Here is a 26,873-nt window from a genome sequence, read left to right on the forward strand (position 1 = left end):
GGGGTTAGAGGAGGTCAATTTCCTGTCAGGAAACCCCTCCCTCTCTGGGGCCAGGGTTGGGAAGGGCTCGTTATCTGTCTGCCCTTCCAGACCAGGCTGCGGTTGGGCCCCCACCCTCACGCGGCCAGCCGGAATAGGCCCCCCCTGCCTGCTCTTCACGCCTCCCAAGGTGACAACACCATCCTGGGCGCCCAGGGAGACGCCCCTGCTGGACGTGGGCTCTCTCTTGGTCCCCTGCTGTGGGGGAGGACATGGAGGCAGGGTCTGCGGGGGCCCAGGTGCGGGACGGAGGGCTGAGTGTGCGGGCGGGGCTGCGGAATGGGGCTGTTGGCCCTGGCTGGTTGCTCTGCTGGCTGGAGCGTCCTCCCGGGGGCGGTATGGAGGCTACCAATCCACTGATCAGTCGGTTTCTGTCTCTCTCTCTATCTCTCTCCCCTTCCCACCCCCCCATCTCTAAAATCAATAATAAAAAAATATATCCTTGGGTGATGCTTTACAAGAAAAATGGGGCTGTTTCCCTATAAGCCCCTGGCCCCAGGTCTCTGCATGGCCCCCTCCTTTTTTACCATCTTGGTCTCAGCCCCAGTGTCCCTTCCTCACAGGAGACACCCCGCTATCCAGCCAAAGAGCTCCTGCTCCCCCCTGCCCCGCCAGATCAGAGCCATGGCTCTGAACGGTGGATTCCTTCATAGCACCTTCCGAAGTCTGGACCAGTCAGGATCCTCTGTCTCCCCTGTAGATTTTCTGTTTATTCAAAGCAGACGGTTCAGGTGTTCGTCTTCATGCCCCCAGACAAGAGCCTGGCAGAGTCTGTGCTCGGTCAAGATTTGCTGACCGAGTGCACCAATGGGGTTGGTCAGAGCAGAGGCGGGGGCTGGAGGCGGCCGGTGCAGCTGGGGCTGGAAATGAGCTGGGTGTCAGGTGAGGGTAGCTGCACAGTTGGGGTCACTTTAAAGGCTGGATTTTAGGTGTCGGTGGCCTTTCAGCAGCCCAGGCACAGCATCCCGGGTGTTGGGCTGGGACGAGGAATCACTTGCCTAGGCAAAGCTGGGGTTCAGGTCAGCGTTATGGGCAGGGGTGGGCTCAGGGGTCACTGCCTTCCTCCCAGCACCCGCTGACGACTTCTTTGCAAGGACTGGGTTTGCCAGACACTGTGCATCGGAATAGGGCTCTTTGGGTGGCCGAGGGAAGGAGGAGGGAGGTGGCCCAGGTTGGGACCAAGTGGCCTGTTGGGGACTGTGATCACTGTCACATCTCCCTCTCACTTTTTCAAATTTAATTTTTATTAAGATATCATTGACATAGAACTCAACTTTTTAAAGTGTACAATCCAGCGGTATATAATAGATTCACAAAGTTGTGGCAACCAGCACCACGATCCAATTTCAGAACAATTCCATCATCCCAGAAAGACACCCCTGTGCCCTGGCCGGGCAGCTCAGTTGGCTGGGGCGTTGTCCCCAGACACAGGCTGCGGGGTCGGTCCTCCATCAGGGCACACATGAAAATCAACCAACCAATGAATGCATAAATCACTGGAACAACAAACTGATGTTTTTCTCTCTCTCCAGTCCTCTCTTTCTCCCTCTAAAATCAATAAAATAAAAAAAGAAAAAGAAACTCTTTAACCCATCAGCAGTCATTCTCCATTTCCTTCTCCTCCCGGTCCCACGGATTGACCCATTCTTGGCCACCCCATATAAATGGAGTCATACAGTAGGTGGTCTTTTGTGTTGGGCTTCTTTCATTAACCATACTATTTTCGTCTATACTGTAGTCCCCGCTCTCTTTTTTTAAACTTTTGGAGAAAGGGGAAGGGAGGGAGAGAGACATCAATGTGTGGTTGCCTCTCACATGCCCCCAGCTGGGGACTTGGCCTGCAACCCAGGCAAGCAGCCTGACTGGGAATCGAACCAGAGAGCCTTTGCTTAGCAGTCTGGCACTCAATCCACTGGGCTACACAAGCCCGGGCAGCTTCTTCCTTTTTTAAAGGCTCAGTCCCCTCCCTCCTCTGGGGAATGGAGTGGGGACTGTTCTGAGACTGGGAGCCAAGGCCGGACCTTCCAGGTGTAAGGAGGTGATCTTCTGCCCCTGTGTGGTGCATAGGAGAACTGCAGCTCTCTGAGCCAGATCTGTGAAGGAATTAGGAGTGACTCAGCTACCCCAACCCATCCCCAAGACCCCACCCCTCACCCAGCAGAGCCCTTGGGATCTCAAAGTTTCTAAACCATCCTGAACTCTTCCCTCTCTGCCGATCACTATCCCTGAGGTTCCTAGGACCTCGTTTTCTGAATAATAATAGTAATGCCACCACTTACGAGGTTCTAATCAGTTCCCATGTGAAGCACTTACATAGTCTCGTTAATGTATTGCAGACTGAGGTTGCTACTATTATTATTTGGGCACAGGTAATCCTAGTCGTTAAGAGCCCGAGTTCTGGAGTTTGGAGAACCTTGAGTTCAGATCCCAGCCCTGCAGCTGGCCAGCTGTGTGACGAGCATGTGATTTTTCTCCTTTGGGCCTCTGTTTCCTCATCTGTAAATGGGGTTCACAATGATAGTTCAACTTCATAATGATGGGGTGCAGAAAGGATAAAGCCCTCGGAGCCTGGTGAAGGGGAAGCCTCTGTGAATCCACGTAGCTGGTTGTATCCACCAGGGAGACCGTGGTAAAGGTTTAACAACCAGCTCTCTAGGGGGTGGTGCTAGGGAGCCTTAATTTGTAGCATTTGCCAGGTTCCATGGCGTAAATGTTCCCACCCTGGCTAATGTCAAGGTGATGTCACTGACAGTGTTTATTTTGCGGGGAGGGGAAGAGAGGCTCAGTGGCCCATTATACAGCAGTTTCACTATGCAGATACAATAAATGTAAATGACCCCAGAATCACATGTTCTAGTAAAATAATTCAGATGTGATGAGTATTTATTGCCTTTATCTCAAATACAATTTATTTAAGTGTATGTTTTCATAATCTAATTCTTAAAAGACTTAATTTATCTATTTTTAGGGGGAGGGGAATGGAAAGAGAGAGGGAGAGACACTGATGTGAGAGAAAAACATGGATCAATTGCCTCTCATACATGCCCCAACTGAGGGCCAAACATGCAACCTAGGCGTGTGCCCTGAGTGGGAATTGAACCTACAACCTTTCGCTTTGCCAGACGATGCCCACCCAAGCCACACCGGTCAGGGCTGCATCATTTAATTTTTCACAGTGGCTGTTTAACAACCAGTCCCAAAATTTCTGAGACTAACAATCAGCTCTCTTGAGCCATATCCATCATACCACTGTTATCATCACATCCACTTTAGAAAGGGAAACTGAGGTGCAAGAAGATGGCCAAACACGGGCAGGGCATGGACCCCAACCAAAGGCTGTGTGATTCTGAAGCCAGGGCTATGCCATGCTCCTCCTTTCTTCCTCTTATTCTGGTCTAGAGGTCATGGTTGGTCCTCACAGGACTATGTGACCTCAGCGACGCCCTTGCCCTCTCTGGTCTGAGTTTATCCTTTGCACCTGCTTCCACCCCGCCAGGAAGGCAACGTGCAGATCCTCCCCTCACCTCAAAGACTGGAAACTGAGACCAGATGGGCAGGCAAATGCCTGCCCTGAGTGACATCGCTGGGCAGAGAGTCCTCAGACCCTGGCTGGGGAACGGAGGCGAGGAGGCTGCAGCCCACAACCTTGTGGTCTGGAGCTTTCTGGGAGGTGGAAGGTCACTCCTCTGCAGTGGCTCCGCCCGGAACACCATCCCCCCCCCCCCCCCCCCCCCCGTACCCTCAGCCCTGTGTCCCCCAAGAGCTTCCTGGGCCCCATGACGGGGCAGGAGAAGGCGGGCTGTGCCCTCTGCCTGGCTCTTGCCTCTGGGGGCTTTTCTGCCCCTTGTCTTTATCTCCGTTCTCTTCACAGGTCTTTGCGTCTGTGTGTATCTCTTTGTCTTTCTCTCTCCCCATCTTTCTCCGTGTGAGTCCCTCAGTCTTTGTCTCTCTCTGTGTCTCTGGTCTCTCTTCACATCTCTGTCTCTTTGTATGTGTCTCTCTCTCCCTACGTTTCTCCCTCTTTTTTTTTTTTTGTCTCTCTGCGTCTCTGGCGCTCTGCCTTGGCGTTTCCCTCGCCTTCCCTTCCGGTGAGTCTCCTCCACGCTCCTGTGAGAACATGCTCACCCTCAACGCGCTGCAACCTGCCTCCGCCCCCGGAGCCCCCGGCCCGCCCCGGGCTGCGCCTTTAAGGGCCGGCGGCAGGGGGCGGGGTCTCGGCGGCCCCGCCCTGCCCGCCCCTCCCCCTGACGTCCCTTCCTTCCCGGCCCCTCCGCCGCCTCCCTCCGCCGCCGCCCGGGCCGGCTCCGCGCCCCCTCCCCGGCCCCCGCCCGCCCGTCCGCCTGCCCGCCGCCGGCCGCCCCTATGGCGCCCTGGGCCCCCACTGCGCGGGGCCACTAGGACCCTCAGCGTCCCCTTCCCTCCCCCTCCCTGCCCCCTCTCCCGCCGCGTGAACCCGGGTGTTCGCGGCACCCAGCTTTTGAGCTCGCGTCCCCAGGCCGGCGGGGGGGGAGGGGAAGAGGGGACCCCGGCACCCCTGTCCCCCCCCACCCGGCCGCCCAGTCCCCTGGGACCCGGAGAAAATGTCTTCGCGGACGGCGCTGGCCCCGGGCAACGATCGGAACTCGGACACGGTGAGTAGGGCCCGATCCCTGGGGCAGCCCCGGCCAGGTCTGGCCGCCGAGCCCCTGGACCTGCCGTGCCCCTCGCCGCGCGGGCTCTGCCCTCGTTTCCCGGGCCCGGCCCGGCCCGCCACCTCCCGACCCCCGCGCGCACTTCCAGGACTTTCGACCCTCCCCCACTCCTCAGCCTGCCCGACCCCCGGGGCGCCCCTCTCTCGGGACCCCTCTCTTGTCCCTGTGCAGACCGCTTCCGCTCAGGGCTCTTCCCTCCAGGAAGCCCCCTCCCCTGCCTTCCAGGACCCCTCCCTTCCTCGATGTGTTCTTAAGCCCCTTCCCCTTCAGGCCGCCCCGCCGCGACCATTGGCCCCCTCACGGATTTGCAGGGCTCCTGACCCCAAGGCCCAGCCCTGGCCGTCTCGCAGGAAGGCCTGGCCCAGTCCTGCCTCTGGCTCCGGCCTTTCCGGCCGGATCTGGGTGCCGGGCTCCCCAGGAGCCCCCTTCCTCTCATTACCAGCCCTCTGCCCCTCCTGCTCCTGTGGGCACCCCCTCGCAGGAAGCCGGTTTCCACCTTTCCCTGGCCCAGGGCCCTTTCCATCTTGTTCAAGGTCTCTCCACTCCCAGGCCTGGTCCCCATCTTCTAAGCAGCCCTGTCCCTAGATTCCCAGCACCCCAGGTCCCCCAGACGCTACTGGACCCTCTCTGGTCTCTTCCTCTCCCAGGAAGCCTTGGCCTCCAACTTCCAGGCCCCCAGCCCAGTCCCGGATTTCTAGGCCCTGGACCAGCCTGACTCCAGGCCTCATCCTCCCTGTGTCAACTCAGCTTCAGGCAAGCCCCCTCACCGAGCCCTCCACCCCTGGATGCCCACCTTGTCCAGGCCCTTCCTGCAGGACGCTGTCTCTGCTCCTGGACCTCCAGGGCCCTACCCCTCCTCCTGCCTTAGGGCCTCCCTCTTCCTGGCACAGGTCTGGCCTCCCAGGGAAGCCCCCTCCCCAGCTTCAGAGGTCTTTCCGAGCTCACAGGGCCTGGCCCCACATCCTGCTTCCAGAAGACTCCTAGGCTCCAAGCCTCTGGCCTTGCCCTGGCTCTCAGGCCCTCTTTTCTTGTCTTCTGGAAGCCTCCTTCCTCCCCAAGTTTCTAGACCCCTTGACCCCACAGGCTCAGCCTTTATTTCTCTGGGCTGCCCCTTGCCCAGGAAGCCCCTCATCCCAGATGTGCGGGCCCCAGAGCTTTCTCTGGTTCCAAGGGCCACTCCTGCAAAACCCCTTCTTTGACTTCTAGGAATTCCCCCAAGCCCTAGGCCCCAGGCCCAGGGATTGTTGGTGCCTGACTTCCACTGCCACATGGCTTGGACCCTTCCTATTATCCCCAAGCCTCCCCCCTCCCCGCCCCCCTTCCCTGTACCACAACCCAGAACAACCCTGGGGAGACCCTGCCTCCTCATTTCCCTGGTTTCTGATTGCTCTCTGCTTCTAAAGACTCACCAACCAATACCAGACTCCTCCCTAGCTGGGGTCTTTGTCCCTTTCCCCCAGGCCTTGTGCCAGGCCCCTGATCCCACCAGCCCCACTCTCCTCCCAGGTCCCCACCAGAGAGATTGGTCCTTGCAGGACCCTTCCCCGCAGAGATCCCCACCGCTGCCGCCGCCACCCATGCTTCAGGCCAGACTCTGGCTGGGAGTCTCTGGGGAGAGACCCCTTCCCCACCCACCCCTCTAGTCACTACAGAAAGTGCCAGAGAGCCCGCAGGCCCGAGTTCAAGTGCTGGCTCTGCCAGCCAGTCTGCGCTGTGCCCTCAGACCTTGGGTTCTCCCTCCCCGGGACTCAGTTGCCTGCCCTGGAGAATGGGGGCGATCCCTGGCGCCTGTCAGAGGACGACTTGGGACTGTATGGGCGCAGCCGGGCGCACAGGATGCGCGCTGCACATGTTCGCACTGTTGTGACTGTGGGTATGAGTCAGATGGCCGCGGATTCTCAACCCAGGGCTGTCCCAGTTGTTGCGTGAACTTCCAGATCCGCTCCCTGCTCGCAGCCTCCCTTTACGTCTCCACCGGCCCGTGAGAGTACCTCCCTGTTAGGGCTGTTTCAAGGAGCCCGGGAGATTATGTGAGTAAGAGGCACAGGGTCAGCCATATTGTAGCGGCTATTATTATTGTTATTGCTTTGCTTATTCAGGCAAGCATGGATTAAGTCTAGTTTCTATCCCTCCCTAGCTGTGTGACCTCAGGGAAGTGACCTCACCTCTCTGAACCTCAATTTACTCGTCTGTAACGTTGGACTCATGTGAGCCCTTCCTCCTTTTGTCATCTGGATTTTCGGGGAGTGGGGATATGGGGAGGTCTAATCCCCTTCTCTCCTCCCCTCCAAGTTCTACTATGTGAGACCCAAATGTCAGTCCTGGCTGGGGCCACCTCGAAACCTCTGGAGTCTGAGGTTGCAGCCCCCTGTACTGCCAACTGGTTACCACGTTGATAGCCACGTGGGGTCATGCTACCCCACCCCAAGTTCCAGGCCCCCCACCCCCAGCCTCTTGGGAGGTTCCCTAGCAACAGGCCTGGTGTTGGGGCGCCAGCCGGCGGGAGGGAGCCGGGCCAGCTGGTGGTGCCAGCCAATTTTAGCTCCCGCCCCCGGCCCCTGGGGGCTTTGTCACCCACTGCCCCAGCTGCCCCTTGCAGGGGTTCCTCAGCCCCGCTGCCTTCAGTGGGTGCCAGCCCACACCCAGTTGGCTCCCCTGGTGCCACCTGATGGGGATTCTTCTCCTGAGCTGTTATCTCCGTGGGGATCCGGGGCCTTATCTGCCAGAATCTCCACTTCCCTTCTCCCCGCCCCAGGAGGCCTGGGGTTGTGAGCAGCCCAGTGGAATGTGGGAGAGAGCTCAGCATCCAGGAGTCTGCAGGGCCAGGTTTGAATCCCAGGTGCTCTGCTTCCCCTGCCCTGGGACCTTGAGCAAGATGCTAATCCCACCTCGGCCTTGGGAGCCCTGTCTGGGGAATTGGCGTCGTGACACGGGAGGCCAGGGCTCCAGCAGGGGAGGTTCTTCCTGCCCCATGCTCAGAACTTTGTATCTCTGCTTCCTGAGTGACCTTGACAAGGCCCAGTGTGTCCCCGAGCCTCAGTTTCTCCTCCGGAACACGAGGAGGCAGCACCGCCCTTGAGGGCTCTGGGAATCAGATGTGAATGGCGTGTGTACGGTCCCGGGGCTTCCCCTGGTAGAGGCTGAGCGATGAAAATGACGGGGCAGTGTGAGATAGGGGCTATGGCGGTGGCGAAGGGCATCAGCTCTGAGGGGACTCTGGGCTCGGGTCCCGGCTTGGGCCTCAGTTTCCCTACGTGTAAAATGGGGAAGACGAGGCATCGTTGGCTGGCACTCATTAAATGCTGGTCATCCCCCCCCAGGTGGCCTGGCAGATCCCCGCAAGGAGCAGCCCCTAGCCTCAGCCGGCCACCTGCCTGCCCTCCTTTCTTCTGCAGCTTTCTGGGCAGGGCACAGGGTCTGAGCGGAGCCGCTCAGCCTGGGTCTACGGCTGTCTCTGTCGCCCGCACTTCGGGCCCCAGCCCTGAAAGGGAGACACCGTCCCTAAGGCTCACAATCAGGACAGGGCAGCCTGGAGCAGGCAGGTGACCTGCAGGAGAGAGAGGCGGGGCAGCAGGAACAGAACGCTGGGCACAGACAGAGGAGCGATGGTCGAGGAGACAGTGGGTCAGGGCTGGAGTGAGACACGGGGTTTTGTTGGGCGGGGGGTGCAGCGAGGGGGCTGGCATGTTTTGGGGGAGGATAACAGTGGGGGCAGAACCATGTCAGGCCGAACGGGAGGCTCTCGGTGACTGTGTTTGGAGTTGAATCGGGGATTGGAAGAAATTGTTAGGGTACTAAACTGGAAATAAAACATGGTATTGGCTTTGGGTTTTGGAAGAGAATTTGGGGGCTGCAGTGGGGACAGCGATGGAGAAAATAGGGTGTTGGAGGCAGTGGCGGCGGGGGGGAGTGTCAAGACCAGGTCGAGGTCAGCGCTGGTGGGGGTTGAGGCTGCAGTGTTTGGAACAAAGTATCTCAGCCGATGGAGGTCCCGGTAATTACGAAGGGAAGATGTGGGCACGGGGACAACAGGGAGGGCTGAAGGAGAGACCTGATGTCTGGGGACCTGGCTGCTGCAGAGCTGGCCGGGGCCCAGAGTTTTTGTTCTTGGAGGCGTCTTTCTGTAGAGAGAGATGGGAGACCCAAAGGCGTCTCGCTTCGCCCTGGCTTGGGCTTGTAAAGCGGCCGCGGCTGCTGGAGTTAACTGCTCCAGCGCTGGGTCCTGCTGAAGGTGGGGTCAGATGGGCGCTGCCCCCCCCTCACGCTCCGTCTCCCCCACCCAGCATGGCACCTTGGGCAGTGGCCGCTCCTCGGACAAAGGGCCATCCTGGTCCAGCCGCTCCCTGGGTGCCCGCTGCCGGAACTCCATCGCCTCCTGCCCCGAGGAGCAGCCCCATGTGGGCAACTACCGCCTGCTGAGGACCATCGGGAAGGGCAACTTTGCCAAAGTCAAGCTGGCCCGGCACATCCTCACCGGCCGGGAGGTGAGTGGGGGGATGGGTGCTGCTCGGGGGATCGGGTCCCACGGCACTGGTGCTGTGTGGGTGATGGGGCACGGCGGGCTTGGCCCTCGTTTTCCTCTACGGCCTCAGGGAAGTCCCTGCCTCTCTCTGGGACACGACATCTGAGATTTCTCCGGAAGAGCCCATGGAGGAGAAGAGAACTAATTTCAGGCATCCTTGAAATTGTCTGGAAACTTCAAATCACAGGCAGAGCTGTGTGCTGTGTTTTTAAGAATTCCTGTAGCTTTTGTAACCTTGTGTCTAAACCTGGGCCACCTCCCTGTGATAACGGTGGACTTTGATGCCACCAGATCTTCAATGATCTGCAGGAGAACACAGGGTTCATTGGCCGTCTCAATGACACACGCACCTTGCCTCCCCTCGCAGAGCAGGCAGGTGTCCTAAGTATGGCAACATTGTTGCAGCCAGGGCCCTCACAGTCGCTGGGACCTAGGTATGACACCTGTACGTCAGCTAAACGGGAAAAGAGGTGGTGGGTGGGTTCCTGACTCCTCTGCACCCCCTTCGATTTCAGAGCAAGTGATGGGCGTGATTCCTCCTGCCTGGGAGGAGCGCTCTCCTGCCCTCTTCCTGTCTGCACCGCACTCACAGACACCAGGCCCCAGTGGCTTTATGGGCAAACCCTGCCAAACACTCCCATTTCATGGCAGTCCTTCCAGGACTGAAGAAAGAGGTGCCACTGCCCCAATGATGTCATGTGCTAGTTCGACAGGGACTGCAGAAGCAGATAAGAAATAAATTCATGGGCTAGCCTCACGTGGGAACGGAGATACAGAACCCAGAGCAAGCCGTGTGGTAACAAAGCTGGGCTCGTCCCGGGGATGCACAGTTCCTTCCAGACTCACAATTTATTCCTGTATTTCGCCACGTTCACAGATTCAAGGAGAGAAACCATATGATCGCCTCGGTACTGGCATACGAAGTGCCTGACAGAATTAAAAACCCATTCGTGAGCCTCTGAGGAAAGCCAAGGGACCCTCTCCCCCACACAGGACACGTCATTCCCCTTCTGTGCCTCTGGAGCGTGATTCCAGGGGTTTCTCAGAGGACTGGCGTCTAAGGGGGCGGGGCCCCCTGGGGGAGAATTGTGTCTAACAAGATAAATATAAGGAGACATCAATAACATTCTGATCGCCCCCCGTGATTACTGCCTCAAAACTCTTTTAAAACTATATATAGCCCTGGCTGGTGTAGCTCAGTGGGTTGAGCACCAACCTGTGAACCAAAGGGTTGCCAGTTCAATTCCCAGTCAGGGCACATGCCTGGGTTGCAGGCCAGGTCCTCAGTAGGGGGTGCATGAGAGGCAACCACACATTGGTGCTCCTCTCCCTCTTTCACCACCCCCCCCCCCCGGAAATAAATAAATAAATAAATAAAATCTTTAAAAAATAAACATATATATATATATTTAAGTTGTACGTATTCAAGGGGTAGACTCCGTTAGGCTGTATAGGTCCAGATCCCAGGCCACAAACTTAGTAGCCACATAACCTTGGCCAAGTAACAGGATGGCTCCGTGCCTCAGTTTCCCCATTGGTAAGATGGGAGTTGTTCTCGCAGCCATCTCACAGGGGTGTTGTAAGGGTTGAGAGAGTTACCATTTGTAATGCGTGTAAACCAGGGCCTGATGCATGGGACTGGTCAGTAAACGTTAGCTACAGTTTTTATTTACTGCTCCACAGTTTGTGCATTAAAACAAGAATGTGATGGATAAATGGTATGAGCCGCCCTCCCAAAGGGCCCCCTCAAGGTCTCAGTCACTCTCACACACTCACATGAGCCCCTGGAGCAGCGCCACGCAGGTCCCACTAGGGAATAGGGAATTGTTCCTTATAAAAGTAAGGGCAGCTCTGGACACGGTGAGAAGAGCATGTGCAAAGGTCCTGAGGCCCAGATTCCCATCCACTAGGAATGGCCGGGGTGATCCAAGTTGGGGCACCTTGACCTTTTCCCCCTCCTTTGACCTCCAGGTTGCCATCAAGATCATCGACAAAACCCAGCTGAACCCCAGCAGCCTGCAGAAGGTGAGGCCTGGGAGAGGGAGAGCATGGGGGTGCGGCTGGGAGGAGGGTCCTCAAAACCAGCCACCCTCATCTTCCTTCCTTTCTTCCAGCTGTTCCGAGAAGTTCGTATCATGAAGGGTCTAAACCACCCCAACATCGGTGAGGAGGGGAAGGGAGTGGGCCCCGAGGCTGCCCACCAGGGCCCATGGGAAAGAAGAGGGTCAGGGGCGTGGGAGAACTGGTGGTTATCATTGTCAGAAAGAGCTGGTTTTCTCCCAGCAGTATCTCTGCTCACTGGCTCTGTGACCTTGGCCAAGTCACTTAACCTCTCTGAGTAGTTTCCTCCTCTGTAGTGCGAGTGATAGGAGGGCCTACATCAAGGTCATTGTGAGGATTGGATACGATGGTGCATGCAGAACACTCACTTCAGAGTTAATCTGTGGGAGCTGGGCTGATTATTGTCATCAGTAGCAACCATTGTCATTGTCATTGTCATCAGGCAGAGGAGAGAGAGAGAAAGGGCACTTCACCCACAGGAGCAGGATTTGGCCAGGCCTGGATGTGGCTGCACGATTTATTCATCCTTTGTATGCTCATTCAATAAATATTTATTGGGGGCCCACTATGTGCCAGATGTTGGGGACCCAGCGGTGGAGGAAACAAGCACAGTCCTTGGCCTCTTAGAGCTGAGCTGACGTGCTTCTGAGAGAGACAGTAGAAAGGGTTGTGATATGGGGCTGAGGAGTGGGAAATCTGCCATCAGTGGGGAGCCATTGAGTATTCTTGAGTAAGGGGTGCCATGGTCCACCATGTCCGCATAGTTACTGAGTGTGGGTGGTGGCATCCTCCATGACCGCCTTCCCTCTGCCCATTGCAGTGAAGCTCTTCGAGGTGATCGAGACCGAGAAGACACTGTACCTAGTGATGGAGTATGCAAGTGCTGGTGAGGCCCCTCCCCTGCCCACCCTGCTCCCTGGGCACCCCCTCCGTGCCCCATCCTCACCCCCTCGGCCTTTGCCCTGCAGGAGAAGTATTTGACTACCTCGTGTCGCACGGCCGCATGAAGGAGAAGGAAGCTCGAGCCAAGTTCCGACAGGTAGGGGTTCCGGCTGCGGGTGGGGCTGGGAGGGGTGCCTGATTGCTGGGCATGGTGACAGAGGCGTGGCTTAAGTCTGGGTGGGGGTGAAGCTGGAGAGTTGGGTGTCCATGGGTGTGCAGGTGCCCAGGTGTGAGGCTCTCCAGGCGTAGGTGTGCAGGTGCCCCGTTCAGTGGGTGACAGAGGCAGGCAGGAGGGAGCCCAGGTGTGCAGGTGTCAGATATGCAGGTGCCAGGGTGCGCCCAGTGTGTTGGAGTGTGGCTAAGAGGGCTTGGAGGTACCGGGGTGCTGAGGTGTGAGTGCAGGAATGTGGATTCAAAGATATGGGTGCCCGGGTACGCAGGAGCGTAGACAGGTGGGTAAAAGTGTGTATGGCAGCCTGAGTGTCCAGGTGAGAGGCCCAGGTGTGTGTGTAAGTCGGCGGGTGAGAGGGCGTGTGGTGCTGGGGTAGCCAGGTGTAGGGGAAGAGGGCATGTGATTCCGGATGTGTGGCAAGGTGCAAGAGTGTGGGCGGGACCTGGGTATGGGTGTGTGGGTCGTGTGCTGTAAGGATGTCCAAGTGGATAAGAAGGTGTGTCACTCTGGATGTGTGGCAATGAGGCGCACGTGAGGGTGTTCAGGGGCTGGGAAAAACATGCAGCTGTGAGGGTACCCCCGTAGCTGAGCGATCACCAGGTGGGAGGGTTCCATGGGTAGAGGGGCCTGAGGAAGGGTGTCAGTCCATGGCTGTCCAGCGGCCCTGACACAGCTGTACAGGGAGTGGGGGACTTCCGGCCGTGAGTGTTGGGCCACCTACTGGTCTCGACCTTCTCATGCATGTGTCCAATGTGAAAGTCAGGAGGGGGCTGGTCCTCGTGTCTTAGTGCCAGCGTCCCTGCTGGGAGGGCATCCTAAAATCTGGTTGTGAGGGCGTCTGAGTGTCTGAGTGGAGGTGAGTGTCTGTGGAGGCCCCACGGCCCTCCCAGCTGTGGCCGAGTCAGGGTGCGAGGCCCCGGCATCTCCACCTGTGCCTTGGGGCAGCCTGGGGCCCAGGGGCTCAGCTGTGAGTGGGCTCACAGGGTCTCCGAGGAAGGCTGAGGGGTTCAGGGGCCACAAGTAATGGACCTTGCCTCCCCCCCCCCCCCCCCCCAGATTGTATCGGCTGTGCACTACTGTCACCAGAAAAACATTGTCCACAGGGACCTGAAGGTGAGCCCCCCGACCCCCCTGGGAGCTCCCAGCTCAGCCCACCTCTGGTCCCTCGGGGTCCCCCTCTACCCTGTACCACATTTCCCACTTTCCTCCGCATGCTTCTCCCTGGAAGGCCGGGGCCCCTTGCTCTTTCCCAGGCCTTCTGTGGCAGAAGCAAGGCCATCAGATGAGCGAGTCGGGGGTGGGGACCAGCAGAGGGAACAAAGGGGAAGAAACAAAGTGTCTAGAACGGCCCGCGTTGCGTGTGTACTGGGCGAGGACACTGGGCCGAGATGGAGTTCGTCACTCTCAGAGCCTGTAGAGCCTGGGTGTCTCTCAGACTCGAGAACATTCAGGAATCTTTGAGAATTGATGCCCACAGGGTCTGAGACTCCAGGGCATCTCAGAACGTGAGAAGGACTTTTGTGTGAGAACTCTCAAGGGCAGCGCCCATCAGGGAAGGCTCTCCTCGGCCCGGACCCCGCTGCCTGGCCAGCCCCCTCAAGTAGCTCCGATCCCGAGTCCCCGGTCCACACCTCCCACCCGGAGAGAACCTCACACCTTAGGACTTCTTGTGTTAGACCAGAGAGACAAAACATTTGGCCCAAATTAAGTTCTCTTGACTGTGATTTCTTGAGCCCTACTATGTGCCAGGCCCCGTGCATTAAGGAGGTGCTTCTCGAAGTTCTTCAGGGAGGGACCAGGTTTGTGTTAGTGTTTTCCATCCCCGGTCCCGGGTAGTGTGGAGTGCTACATTTGTAAAGTGGGGCAACGAAATGAAAAAAGATGTAACAAAATACAAGCCAAATTTTTACAAGTATACTTAGATTAAAAAAAACAAACAAACATAAAATTGCCCTGTCAAATGGCTGTGGAAATTTCTGAACACCCCCTCCCTCTGGGCTGCCCTGACCCCACACTGCCCCCTGAGGGAGCATCATCCCCAAGGTGCCCTGTGAGGGTAGCATCAAGTATGAAGATGAACCTGGAGGAGGCACGCCCCCTGGTGGAGGGTCCAGGAAGTGTCTAAAAGGGATTTCAGGATCTGGCTGGTGCACCAGGGGACCAACCCAGATGTGGGGCTGAGGCTGGCCAGGTGCCACAAATGTCACCAAGGAGCTAGACTGAGGTTTGGGGAAAATCTGTCTGAAGTGTGTGTCTTTGTGGATTTTATCCCCATGTTCGGTCAGAGGCGGGGAGGGGTGGTACCAAAATACAGCAGGAGCTAAGGGGACCACGAGGAACCCAGATTCTGGTGGCCTAGCTAGGATAGGGCCGTGGCTGGCACGGGCCCCCCGTGGGCAGGATTCTGAAGGGTGGGTGTGAGCGTTGAGTTGTAGGCACAAAGCTGGGAGAGGCAGGGTGCTGAGGCACCTTCCACACTCGGGCTGTGGGGAGGCCAGACCTTTTGGGTCCCAGCTCTGCCACTTCCTCGCTGTGGACATGAGGCAGCCTTCCTGAGCCTCAGTCCCCTCGCCAGTGAAGTGGCGATTTCAAGAACACGTGCCTCCAAAGGCAGCCCAAACCTCTCCACGATACAGAAAACTTGCTGAGTGCCGACCACATCATCCCTCACGCCGTGGTAGGTGCTTCACGCTTCACCCCACAGCCGCCTGTGAGGCAGGTGCTGTGACTACCCGCAGCTGACATATAGGGAAACTGAGGCACAAAGAAGTCTGGTGACCCACCCAAAGTGACACAGAGGGTGAGTGGCGGAGCTGGGATTTGATGCCAAGATTCTCCCAGAATCTGTATTCTTTTCCCTGTGTTATGTGGCCAGTCTTAAAATAAATACTCCGTGAAGCCCGGCACATAGTAGGTATGTAATACGTTTTGGATAAAATGATTGTTTTGCCTTTTATGGGTCTTGAGCAGTCAGTCCTCATTTTTTATTCTGCTGGGTAAACTGAGGCTCAGGACAGGGCCCAGCTCTGCTGAGCACGTGGGACAATAATAGCTAACCTTATATAACACGCTTGATGGGTACAGAGTTTTGTCCCACAGGCCTTCTGTGTAGATTAACTCACTTAATTCTCTAACAGCCCCGTGCTTTGGGACTGCAATTATCCCCATTCTATGGGTGAGGAAACCAAGGCCCAGAGAGCGAAGTCACTGCCCAAGGTCACAGGGAGGAAGGGGCCAGGCCACAGTCAGTCCAGCTGGGCCAGCTCCAGCCCGGGCTCCTGTCCACCACACGCGTCCACCCTCTGCCCTCTCCCTCCCCACCAGGCCGAGAACCTCTTGCTGGACGCCGAGGCCAACATCAAGATCGCCGACTTTGGCTTCAGCAATGAGTTCACGCTGGGCTCGAAGCTGGACACATTCTGTGGGAGCCCCCCGTACGCCGCCCCGGAGCTGTTCCAGGGCAAGAAGTACGACGGGCCAGAGGTGGACATCTGGAGCCTGGGCGTCATCCTGTACACCCTCGTCAGCGGCTCCCTGCCCTTCGACGGGCACAACCTCAAGGTGCTGGTCGGGGCTGGCGTGGGGTCTCCCTCTCCCTGGGGGGTCTCTCTGAGCCTCAGCCCCCCCCCCCCCACGCCTCCAGTGCAGAGGGGCGGGGCTGGCCCCACACCATGTGAAGGCAGAGGTGGAGGCAGGGGCTGGGTGGCCAGCCCAAGTGGACCATGCTGTGTCCACTGGAGTTCAGGTCACGGGCTTTGCAGCTGGTGAGCTGAGGTTCAAGTCCCAACCCACCATCCGTGGGTCAGGCTACATTAGGTTTGCCCATACTGTGTGAACCAGAGAGGCAGACACCCATGCCTTGCACACACGCCACCCCACGGGCCATGCTAAGTGGGAAAAGCCCGTCACAAAAGGCCACATGTTGCGTGCTTGCGCTCCAGTGCAGTGTCCGGGGCAGGGCAAGTCCCAGGAACGGGGAGCAGACCAGTGTCGCCGAAGCCCGGGGAGGGCGGGGAAGCTGGCAACAACACGGTCTAAAACTGACTGTGGTGATGCCTGGCACAGCTTGGGTTCCATGAGAAACCGTGGACTGTGCACGTCACACACCAACCCGCCCCCGGGGGCCCAGGTTTCAGCGGCAGAGCCAGGCCGAAACCCACATGGATAAGCTCAGCCTGTCATTTCGGACGCCGGCCTGTGCTACCCAGGCCGGGGGGAGGGGTGGGGAGAGCGGGTGGCTTTTAGCGTTGTGGTTTCCCTTTTTCTTTGAGCTTTCTGTTCTGAAACACTGAAACATCGGCAGTCTGCAGAAAAGCTGTAGAACTGGAACAGGAAACAGTGTGACGCCTTCCAGGCGACGCGCCTGCCGCCAGCACGGGGCCACGTGTGTCGTGTCTGTGCGTGCTCACGGTGCGTCCCGTGACCTGGGCATCAAGGGGGCGGTTGGGAGTTAGTGACAGACACAGCGTCCTTTAGCCCAAAATGACGACATACAGCAGGTGTCCCCCGAGATCCGGGCATTTTCTCGTCCACTGTGACACTCAGGAAATCCAGCAATGGTGCAGCCGTGGCCTCTCACTCACGGTCTGTAGTCGGACTTCACCAGTCATCCGGAGAGTACCCCCGGTGGCTCTTTTCTTCCTGCTCCGGCATCTGCTCAGGCTCCCGCGCTGTGCCTGCTTGCCCTGTCCTTTCATCTGGGTCGCTGCCTCCACCTTCTGTGTCCTCCTGACGTGGTGCTGCAGCCACGTGCAGCCACAGCAGGCCAGTTACGTTGCAGGACCTCGCTCAGTGGGTCACCCCGAGCGTCCTCCCCGTTGGGTCCGGGTGGGAATTCCGTGGCAGAAATGCCCAGCCCTGCTCCATGCAGCCCATGGGGGTGGTCAGGGGGCCAGGGAAGCCCTTGCTGAGGACAGGCCATCAGAGTAAGAGACCCTTCTTCACCGCAGGCTTGGCCAAGTGGCCGGCCCCTCTGAGCATCAGTGTCCCCTGTGTTCAGTGAGGGCTGTGAAGTGCCAGCCTGGTAGCAGCGGTCACAGACTTGCCGAGACGAGGGGGGAAAGTGCTCACTATCACAGAGTAATCTCGCTGAGCCTCGAGCACGAAACCAAGAAACCTTTGCAAAGGACCAGGCCAGTGGCTCAGCACCCCAGGCTGTAGTTACCTCACTGGCTCTAGGCCCTTGTCACTTCGCTGGGTGAAGGAGACACAGCTGGGGACAAATCTCGGCTCTGTCATTTCCTTGAATGACCTTGGACACGTCTCTTTCTGAACCTCGGGTCCCCCATCTACAGGTGGGGACATAGAGAGAATCCACTTGTAGCCACAGTGGGTATACAAAGCCCTTCTTTAGGCCCTGGCATCTGGCTGGGGGGTCCCACTTGGGGGGCAGCTCTGGAGGGAGCGGCCGTGGCCCTGTGGCTGCTGCTCTCCGGGCCGTGACAGGTAGTGTGGTGGCGGTGGTTACACGACTCTCTGGAGCCGCCACTTTCTGGCTGTGCAATCCCAGGGCAAGTGACTTAGCCTCTCCGGGCCTGTTTCCTCCCCTGGGAGATGGGCATCACAGCCCTGCTCCACAGTGCTGTCATGAACACGGATGTGACATGCGCGAAGATCTCGGAGGCCTGCCGGCTCAGTGTGAGTGCTCTGAAAGCGATACTTGCTAGTATGAAATATTCACGACCCTTTGGGCTGTAATGATCTTCAGACCCAGGAGGCTGCCCAGGCACATGCCTCTTCCAGCCCAGGCCCCTCCCCTCCCCTCCCCCATTTTCTCTTTTTCCGTTCCTTATTCAGGATGGAAGGGGCTCTCCCTGGTCCGCCATGCCATGTAGCATAGACTTTACTTTTCCTTTTTTCTCCCCAAGATTTAAAAGTTTATTTTTAGAGAGAGGGGAAGGGAAAAAGAGAAACATCGATGTGTGGTTTCTTCTCTTATGCCCCCAACTGGGGACCTGGCCTGCAACCCAGGCACATGCCCTGACTGGGAATCGAACCAGCGACCCTTTGGTTCACAGACCAGTGCTCAATCCACTGAGACATTCCAGCTAGGGCTATTTTCTCTTGCAAGGTCAGCATATAAAGGAGAGCTTATCTTTTGAGACTCCCAGGGCCTGGTAGCTCTTCAGAAAGGCAGGCACACCTTGGGGGAGGTATGAAGGATGGAGGGGTGGAGGCAAGAACCCCCTCCTGCCTCCCCTTTTGCAAATCTAATATATAAATAGCGCTTGCTCTGGGCCTGGCATGCGTTAGGACTTACTTCTTTAAACCCATTCACACCCTAGCCTGGGAAGGAGGTGTTTACAGATAAGGAGACTGAGTCCCAGAGGCTGATACAGTTTCACTTTCTTGCCTCTTACCTGGCTTCTGCAGTTCCCTTTCTCTGGAATGTCTCCTCTAATTGAAAGGTTGTGTAGCTTTAAACTGGTATTTGTATTTTTGAAAATTGCCGCACTTAGTAGCGTGCTCCCACTTTACAAGTGGGGAACTGAGGTCAGGAGGGGGTGGGGTTCCGCCCACCTCGTGCAAGGCTGGGACTCAGGGCTCCTGTCCCTGCTGTCCGGGACTGGGACAAAGATGAATGTGTGTGTGATGGGTGGAGAGGCGGGGTGGACCCCTCCCCCAGTAACGCCGTCTGTGTCCCCCCACCAGGAGCTGCGGGAGCGAGTCCTCAGAGGGAAGTACCGGGTCCCTTTCTACATGTCAACAGACTGTGAGAGCATCCTGCGGAGATTTTTGGTGCTGAACCCAGCTAAACGCTGCACTCTCGAGGTACGCCTCCGGCCCCACGCCCCTCCCACTGCAGCCTCCTCATCCACACCTGCCCTGTCCCCTGCCCACCTGCCTAAGATCCACTGCCGGAAGGTGCGGAGGGAGCCGGGCAGCCCAGGAAAAGGCCCTAGGCCAGTCCTGACACCATCCCTCACCCAACAGCCTCGCCCACTCCCCACCGTGCCAGTAATTAGCTAATGAGCTTCTAGGATAATTACAGGGTGCTAGGGACCCAGATGATGCTGTGGCGGGGGGGCAGGGCGGGAGCACGGCATCAGGAGGCTCCAACAGGGGGTGGGGTGGGGCTAGGAGGTGCTAGCTCTCCGAAAGCCCTCAATTCTGGGGAGTTAGACCTTGGAGGTGGGAACCTGTGTTTTTCCTGGTTTCTCCTGACATCTGTCTTCCCCCTTCCCTGTCCTTCGCCGATCCCTGCAGCAAATCATGAAAGACAAATGGATCAACATCGGCTATGAGGGTGAGGAGTTGAAGCCATACACAGAGCCGGAGGAGGACTTCGGGGACACCAAGCGAATCGGTGAGCATCAGGGGGTGCGGGTGCCCCAGCTCTGCAGAGCTGAGGTGGCGGGGGGCTTCCCAGCACCCACCCCTTCAATTAATGCATCAGGGAAGTTTGCAGGGCCGTTGGGGAGAGCAGGGAAGTCTAGGCCCTAGGCCCTGTGCTGCCCCTTTCTAGCCGTGTGACCCTGGGCAAGCGGCCCCCCTTCCCAGCACGTCTGTTTGCTCGTCTGTACAATGGAATATTCCTAGAACCTCTCTCATGGTGTTACGAGTATCGAGTGAGTGCATCTGCATATAGCACTTTGCATTAGGCAGGTAGTGAGTGCTGATGTGTGTTAGCTCTGACCAGTAAGACACAGAAAGATGTCCCACATCACCTGCAGAGTTTGGACACGAGTCCTCGAGAATGGGCATGTTTGGGAAAAACCCCCAGCTTGGTACGTGCCCCTCCCTCTACTCCTTTGGTCCCGGTCCCTCCAGCCTAGAACCTTCCAACACTTGGCCCTTCGAGCATTAGCCCCGGGAGAGCCCTGTAGGGATCGTCCAGTAACCCCCATTCTGCAGCTGAGGAAACCTCTCTGCTCGGGGCTCGTGAGGCCCCTGTCAGAGGGGGCTGCTGTCATCAGGACGTTCACGGTTGCGAGTAACAGGAAACCCATGCCATTCTGGCTGAAGCCAGAGAATGAGAGATTGAACCATATGAAATTGCTATTGTTATAGCTTAAAAATTGTCAGTACCCGCAGTTTCATAGGGGTTAACCTAGTAGTGGTAAGTTATTCACATATAACTGGAAAGACCCTCAGACACGGCTGGATCCAGGTGTCAGAGACAGTTGTTGGGACTCCTAAGTGGTGGCTTTTTTCCCCACCCCCAGGAGCAAGGTGGCGACAGCTAATCCTAGTGGCCTGGACACTTCATCAGGAGAGAGCTGCTTCCTAATGTACCAGGAAAAGCACTAGCACTAGGCTGGTGCCCATTGGCTGCCCCTGAACCAATCCATATGGCCTAGGAATGGAATGTTCTGATTGGCCAAAACTGAGTCATATGATGCCCACTATGAACCAATCAGTAGGACTTTGGGTATGGAACATGCTGATTGGCCAGACCTGGGTCACATGCCTGAATGGGAAAGGAATGCTGTGCCAAGGAAGGTCAGGGCAGTGCTGGCAGAAGGGGGATGGGCGGGTGCTGGGCTGGCTGAAGAGCAGGACTTGCTAATGTGGAAGGGAAGGGGAGACTGAACCTCCTCTCTGCCCTTCTCTCAGAGGTGATGGTGGGTATGGGCTACACTCGGGAAGAAATCAAAGAGGCCTTGACCAGCCAGAAGTACAACGAAGTGACCGCCACCTACCTCCTGCTGGGCAGGAAGACTGAGGTCAGAGGTGCCGGGGTGTTCAGGATGTGCGATGCCTGGGGTGGAGGGCCCTCTGCGGCAGAGGGAACACGGGGCTGAGGCTCCTTGTCTGTCGTCCTCCCGCAGGAGGGTGGGGACCGGGGCGCTCCAGCGCTGGCCCTGGCGAGGGTGCGGGCGCCCAGTGACACCACCAACGGAACCAGCTCCAGCAAAGGCACCAGCCACAGCAAAGGGCAACGGAGTTCCTCCTCCACCTACCACCGCCAGCGCAGGCATAGCGACTTCTGTGAGTGTGACCCCACGCCTGCACATGCTACCCCGGCCCCCAGGCCTTCACCCTGTGTGACTCAGGGTTCTCCGGCTGGCAAGTCACAGAAGGCTGCTCCAGCCAATTGCATCAAAGAGAGGGCTTTCTCATAAAGATGTGGGAACGCTGCATGGAACTCGGAGGCAGGAATTCACAGCCAGGCTCAGGGAAGGATGGGAAACCGGGAAAAACAGGCAGATGCAGAGCACTGTGTCTTGCTTGCTCTCTGCTCATTTGTTTTTTCCGCTCTCTCGGTTCCTTGTGTCTCAGTTTCAGAAGAAACCAGCTCAAGTTGCACCTGGAAATCTCGTTAGTTCAGTTGTCAGGGATAGAGCTCTAATACGGGGTCTCATTGGGATTCATCCACTGTGGTTGGGGCAACAGGAGGATGCAGTGTGCAAAGTGGCTGCGGAGAGCTTGCCCTCAGGCGCCTCCCCCACACAGAAAAGACGGGAGGCCTTTCCTTACTAGTGAAAGGGGCTGTGCAGACACCTCACTGCACCCCACATTCTATACCTGAACGTGACCCCATCCCCTGCACAGAACAAATAGACACCGCCACAGATTAGGCACGGAAACTTCCGAGAGGTCTCTTACCTACGCCCTCATCCAATGTTAATCCTCTCCGCTACGTTTGAACAACTTCATTAAGAGATAAATCATATACCATATAATTCACCCATTCAAAGTGCACAATTCAGTGGTGTTAGTATGTTCACAGAGTCGTGTATCCATCACCACAATCAATTTTAGAACATTTTCGTTAGTCCCCCCCAAATCTCTGCTCCACACTATCCCACCAGCCCCTGACAATGAACCTGCTCTCTGCCCTTGGACATTTTGTATAAGTGGAATTACACAGTATGTGGCCTTCGTGTCTGGCTCCTTTCACTTAGGATTATGTTTTCAAGGTTCCTCCATGCTATAGCCTGGATTTGTGCTCCCTTCCTTTTAATTGCCCGATATCCCATTGCCTGGAGAGACCATGTTTTTATTCATCCATTTACCCACTGATGGACCTTGGGGCGGTTCCCACCTTTTGACCCCTGTGAATAATGCTGCCGCGAATGTGTACGATTTCTTTTTTGTGGACGTACGTTTTCACTTCTCTTGGGCATGTACCCGGGAATGGAATTACTGGGTAATATGCTGCTGACTTTACATGTGACAGCTGCAGGAACGGCCCTGCCTCTCACCAGGGCTGAAGCTCTTTACTCTGGGTCGGGCACTAGCACGGGAGAGGAGGGTCAGGACGCACAGCCCGACCTGAGGACCTGAGCAGGACGTGCGTGGTTCTGGGAGGTCCAGCCATTCCGCTCATCCCTGGGGTCTCCCCACCCCGAAGAATAGCAAGGTTGGCCCAGAAAGTCCCCGAGAAACTTGTAACTCCCACATTCTGTGGTTAGAACGTGGAACCCTCTAAAACCCCACGTGGAGACCTGGGTTGCGAGGGCGTTCGGGGCCAAGTATCGTGGGCGGTGCCCATGTCTGTCATTGTGGAGCTTTTCCTGTGTGGTTCTGGGATTTGGACCATTAAGGCTCCTGAGGATGTAACAGAAGTTCCTGTCTGAAGTTCTAGAACATGTTTAACCCCCTGGTTCTGAAACCGTACATTCCTAAGATGTTCTAAGGGGTGAGATTTGTTTTGTTCTGTTTTGTTTTGTTTTGTTTTCATCTTTATTGTATTTTTTCCTTCCATTACCATTTAGTCCCCTTATACCTCCCTCCCACCAGCAATCACTGCATTGTTGTTCTTGCCCACGAGTCCTTTGGTTCTGTTTTTGAAATTAAAACAGCCAACATACTTCAGAATTGGATAGTATAGTAAGTTTTCATTCAACACATTTCTGCAAGTCCTCCAAACTTGTTCTCCTTGGACACGGCCCCTGTTACTGGTTTTATATCAATTCTCTTGAAGATGTTTCATTTATAAACATATAAAAGCATAGGTATGAAAAGAAGGAGAAAGAAAAGGCACATCTAAAGGTATAAAGTCTATGTTAACATGCCCTGGCTAAGTGGCTCAGTTGGAGCATCATCCCACCACCAAGTGGTTGCAGGTTCGATCCCCGGTCAGGACACAGACCCAGGTTGTGGGTTCGATCTCTGGTTGGGGTGCATGCAGAAAGCAACCGATTGATGTTTCTCACATCCTTTTTTCTCTAAAAATCAGTAAATATATCCTTGAGTGAGGATTAAGAAAAAGATGTAAATACTATGGTTAACATATTAGTTTACTATAAAGACAATATTCTCCCCTGTGATGCAGATGATAGCCTTTTGGATGTGTTCATATATAAACAAGTAGATAACAATAAGCAGATATGTGTGGATATGCACTCCCCTCCTTTTCATTAAAAATTTTAAAAATTAGTTTTAGACAGAGGGGAGGGAGGGGGAAAGAAAGGGAGAGAAACATCAGTGTGTGGCTGCCTCTCACACGCCTCACATTGGGGAACCTGGCCCACAACCCAGGCATGCGCCCCAGCTGGGAATTGAACCGGTGACCCTTTGGTTCACAGGTCAGTGCTCCATCCACTGAGCCACACCAGCCAGAGCCCCCCTTTCTTATATAAATGATGACATCCTCTAGGCCTGCTTTGCATTGTGTTGTGCAGATCTCTGTCTTGCTACATGAGGAGTTTTCTCACTCCTCTTTATGTCTGCATAATATTCCGCTGTGTGGAAGTACCTTGACTTATTTAGCTATTCCCCTGTTAAGGGCTATTCAGGTAGTTTCCCATCTTTGGGCCTTAAAAAAAAATTTAAAAACACAATCCACCCCCGTTTCTACGCATCGTATCATTACTGGGGAACTTCTGGGTCAGAATATGTGCACATGTCGTTTTGGCAGGTGTTGTCAGAATGCTGTACTCGAGGAATTCGAAGGTTCCTGGGATCACCCGGAGTAGATTCTGGCTTTTCCAGGTGATGCCAGCCCTAACTGTCCCCTCCTTCCACCAGGCGGCCCATCCCCTGCACCCCTGCACCCCAAGCGCAGCCCAACCAGCACGGGGGAGGCGGAGCTGAAGGAGGAGCGCCTGCCGAGCCGGAAGGCGAGCTGCAGCGCTGCCGGCAGCGGGAGCCGAGGGCTGCCCCCCTCCAGCCCGATGGTCAGCAGCGCCCACAACCCCAACAAGGCAGAGATCCCAGAGCGGCGGAAGGACAGCACGAGCACCCCGGTGAGTCACTGGGGTGGAAGGGCAGGGTTGGGGTTATGACCGCCTGAGGCCCGGCCTACAGAGGCCGCTGGGCTCACAATTTTTCAAATCCCAGTGTTTCCCATGCTGTCTTCAGGCCACCACACAGGACTCCGTGCTACTTCCATTCATTCATTCAACAGACATTCATTGAGCGTTCTCTCTTTGCCTCGTCTTGTGCTCGATGCCGGTGCGTAAATCACCGTTCGGTGTCGGAAAGAAGCATGCAACGAGCGGGAAGGATTTAATTCAGGGAATTAGGTGTGGTCTTTACAAAACTGTAGGGAGGGCTGGAGGGCCGGGCAAAAGACTAGACCTCCGGGTAAGACACCTTGTTACAGCAGACGGGACCCACCAAGGGAGCTTTCACCTCTGAGGCTACCTCTAGCCCCACTGAATTCAAATCACATGGTCACTGCTGCAGTGCAAGACCCAAAGACTTTATCCTCGACCAGAAGGGCTTCTTGGCACCCAGTGGTCTAGAGATTAGGCACTGGGGCCTTGCCAAAGCAAAGACCCTCGTGACCTGGCGCATGTGAGCAAAGATCAAAGGGGGGAGGACGGCTGCCCCCCGGATTCCACCTTCTAGATATTCTGAGTGCAGGTTGGCAGCTCCCACTCCTGCTGAGAACCTGCACTGTAGATGCATCTGGGGAGGGCAGTCTTTGGCTTTCCCTGCTCTGCAGCTCCTAGAATGTACGGTGCAGGCTGAAGGAAGCAAAACCCCCAATATGGGGACACAAGGGAGGTGGGTTATAGGAAAGTGGTCAGGAAGCCACATAGACCAAGTTCGGCAAACTGTGTGTCCTTGAGCAAATGAATGACTTTACCTCTCTGAGCTCCAAACGCCACCCTGTGCAAAGAGCGTATGAAGAAACAGGATGAGTTCCCGTCAAGGTGGAAGCGTGGGTGGACATGCTTCGCCTCCTCACAGAACCACAAAAAGGAATTACAACTAGATCTCAAAACAAAAAACACACAAAACTGTCAGAAAATCGAACTGTATGGAAGTCCAACCAAGGACTTAAAGAAGATGCATTCACCCAGGCGGGAAGGAGGGGCAGAGACACAGAGAGGGGCGGAGACTCGGTGTGGCGCCCAGAGGCAGGGGCGGTGAAACTGCACGGTCAGTCCAGCGGTCACGTGTGGTGGATGAAAATCGGGAGGGACACCTTGGAAGCCAGCAATCCCAGCCCCTGGCCAGACCACACAGCCCAGAGTTCCAGGGCCAGGAAGATAAATCCGTGTAACTTCTGGCTGTAAAAACAAGTAGGGGTTAGAGCAGTGGAAGAAACTGCCAGATTTTCCGGAAACTGCTTAAAGGGCCTGCATGGTCTTAAAATGTACACAAACCCACCCACTCTGGGACTCATCACCAGGGCAAGAGCTGGAAGGGTGCCAGTGGCAATTGGAAAGTGAAATGACTGGAAACGGGATGAGTGCTGGGCAAACCTCCAGAAGCCAGGCCCCTCCCCATAGCCCCCTCCCCAAGCCCTCCCCACAACACAGCCACAAAGCGATGAAGCAGGTTGCCCCACTCTGGTGGTTACCTAAGGCTCTGCCCCACACAATTTACAGGTGGCTTTTAGAGGGAATGAAAGCAGCTCTACCTAACACATAGAAACAAACACAGGGAGGCTACCAAATTGAGGAGACAAAGAAATATGGCCCAAACGAAAGAACAAATCAAAATCCCATAAAAGAAATAAACGAAAGTGAAATAACCAACCTATCAGATGCAGAGTTCAAAACACTGGTGATCAGGATGCTCAAAGACATTGCATATAGCAACAGCATAAAGGAAGAAATGAAGGTCACACTAAGTGAAATAAAGAAGAATCCACAGGGAACCAGTAATGAAGGGAAGGAAGTTGGGATTCAACTCAACAATTTGGAACATAAGGAGGAAATAAACAACCAACCAGAACAGAAAGAAGAAACGATTTAAAAAGAAAAAACGAGATAGTATAAGAAGACTCTGGGACATTTCCTAATGTACCAACATCCAAATCATAGGGATGCCAGAAGAAGAGGAAGAGGAAGAAACTGTAAACTTATTTGAAAAAATAATGAAAGAAAACTTCCCTAATTTGGCAAAGGAAATAGACATACAAGTCCAGGAAGCCCAGAGAGTCCCAAACAAGTTGGACCCAAAGAGGACCACACCCAGATACATCATAATTAAAATGTCAAAGGTTAAAAATAAAGAGAGAATCTTAAAAGCAACAAGAGGAAAGGAGACCATTACCTACAAAGGAGTTCCCCTAAGACTGTCAGCTGATTTCTCAAAAGAA

The 26,873-nt window shown here is 55.8% G+C and overlaps 1 protein-coding gene across 2 annotated transcripts in view; it reads left to right on the forward strand.

Annotated features, from left to right (window-relative positions):
* Positions 1-4,350: 4,350 nt before the first annotated feature.
* Positions 4,351-26,873, forward strand: part of MARK4 (microtubule affinity regulating kinase 4) — a 30,793-nt gene continuing 8,270 nt past the window's right edge. For both annotated transcript variants that reach the window (XM_028529990.2, XM_028529991.2), the window contains exons 1-13: positions 4,351-4,670; positions 9,014-9,214; positions 11,224-11,277; positions 11,367-11,415; positions 12,134-12,199; positions 12,282-12,352; positions 13,484-13,540; positions 15,752-15,988; positions 19,079-19,198; positions 19,634-19,733; positions 20,984-21,093; positions 21,199-21,358; positions 24,344-24,561. In XM_028529990.2, coding sequence (XP_028385791.1) covers positions 4,620-4,670; positions 9,014-9,214; positions 11,224-11,277; positions 11,367-11,415; positions 12,134-12,199; positions 12,282-12,352; positions 13,484-13,540; positions 15,752-15,988; positions 19,079-19,198; positions 19,634-19,733; positions 20,984-21,093; positions 21,199-21,358; positions 24,344-24,561 — 1,494 coding nt within the window. In that variant the 5' untranslated portion in view covers positions 4,351-4,619. The remainder of the gene's footprint in view (positions 4,671-9,013; positions 9,215-11,223; positions 11,278-11,366; positions 11,416-12,133; positions 12,200-12,281; positions 12,353-13,483; positions 13,541-15,751; positions 15,989-19,078; positions 19,199-19,633; positions 19,734-20,983; positions 21,094-21,198; positions 21,359-24,343; positions 24,562-26,873) is intronic.

The sequence above is a fragment of the Phyllostomus discolor genome, chromosome 12, assembly GCF_004126475.2.
Source record: "Phyllostomus discolor isolate MPI-MPIP mPhyDis1 chromosome 12, mPhyDis1.pri.v3, whole genome shotgun sequence".
Classification (NCBI taxonomy): Eukaryota; Metazoa; Chordata; class Mammalia; order Chiroptera; family Phyllostomidae; genus Phyllostomus; species Phyllostomus discolor.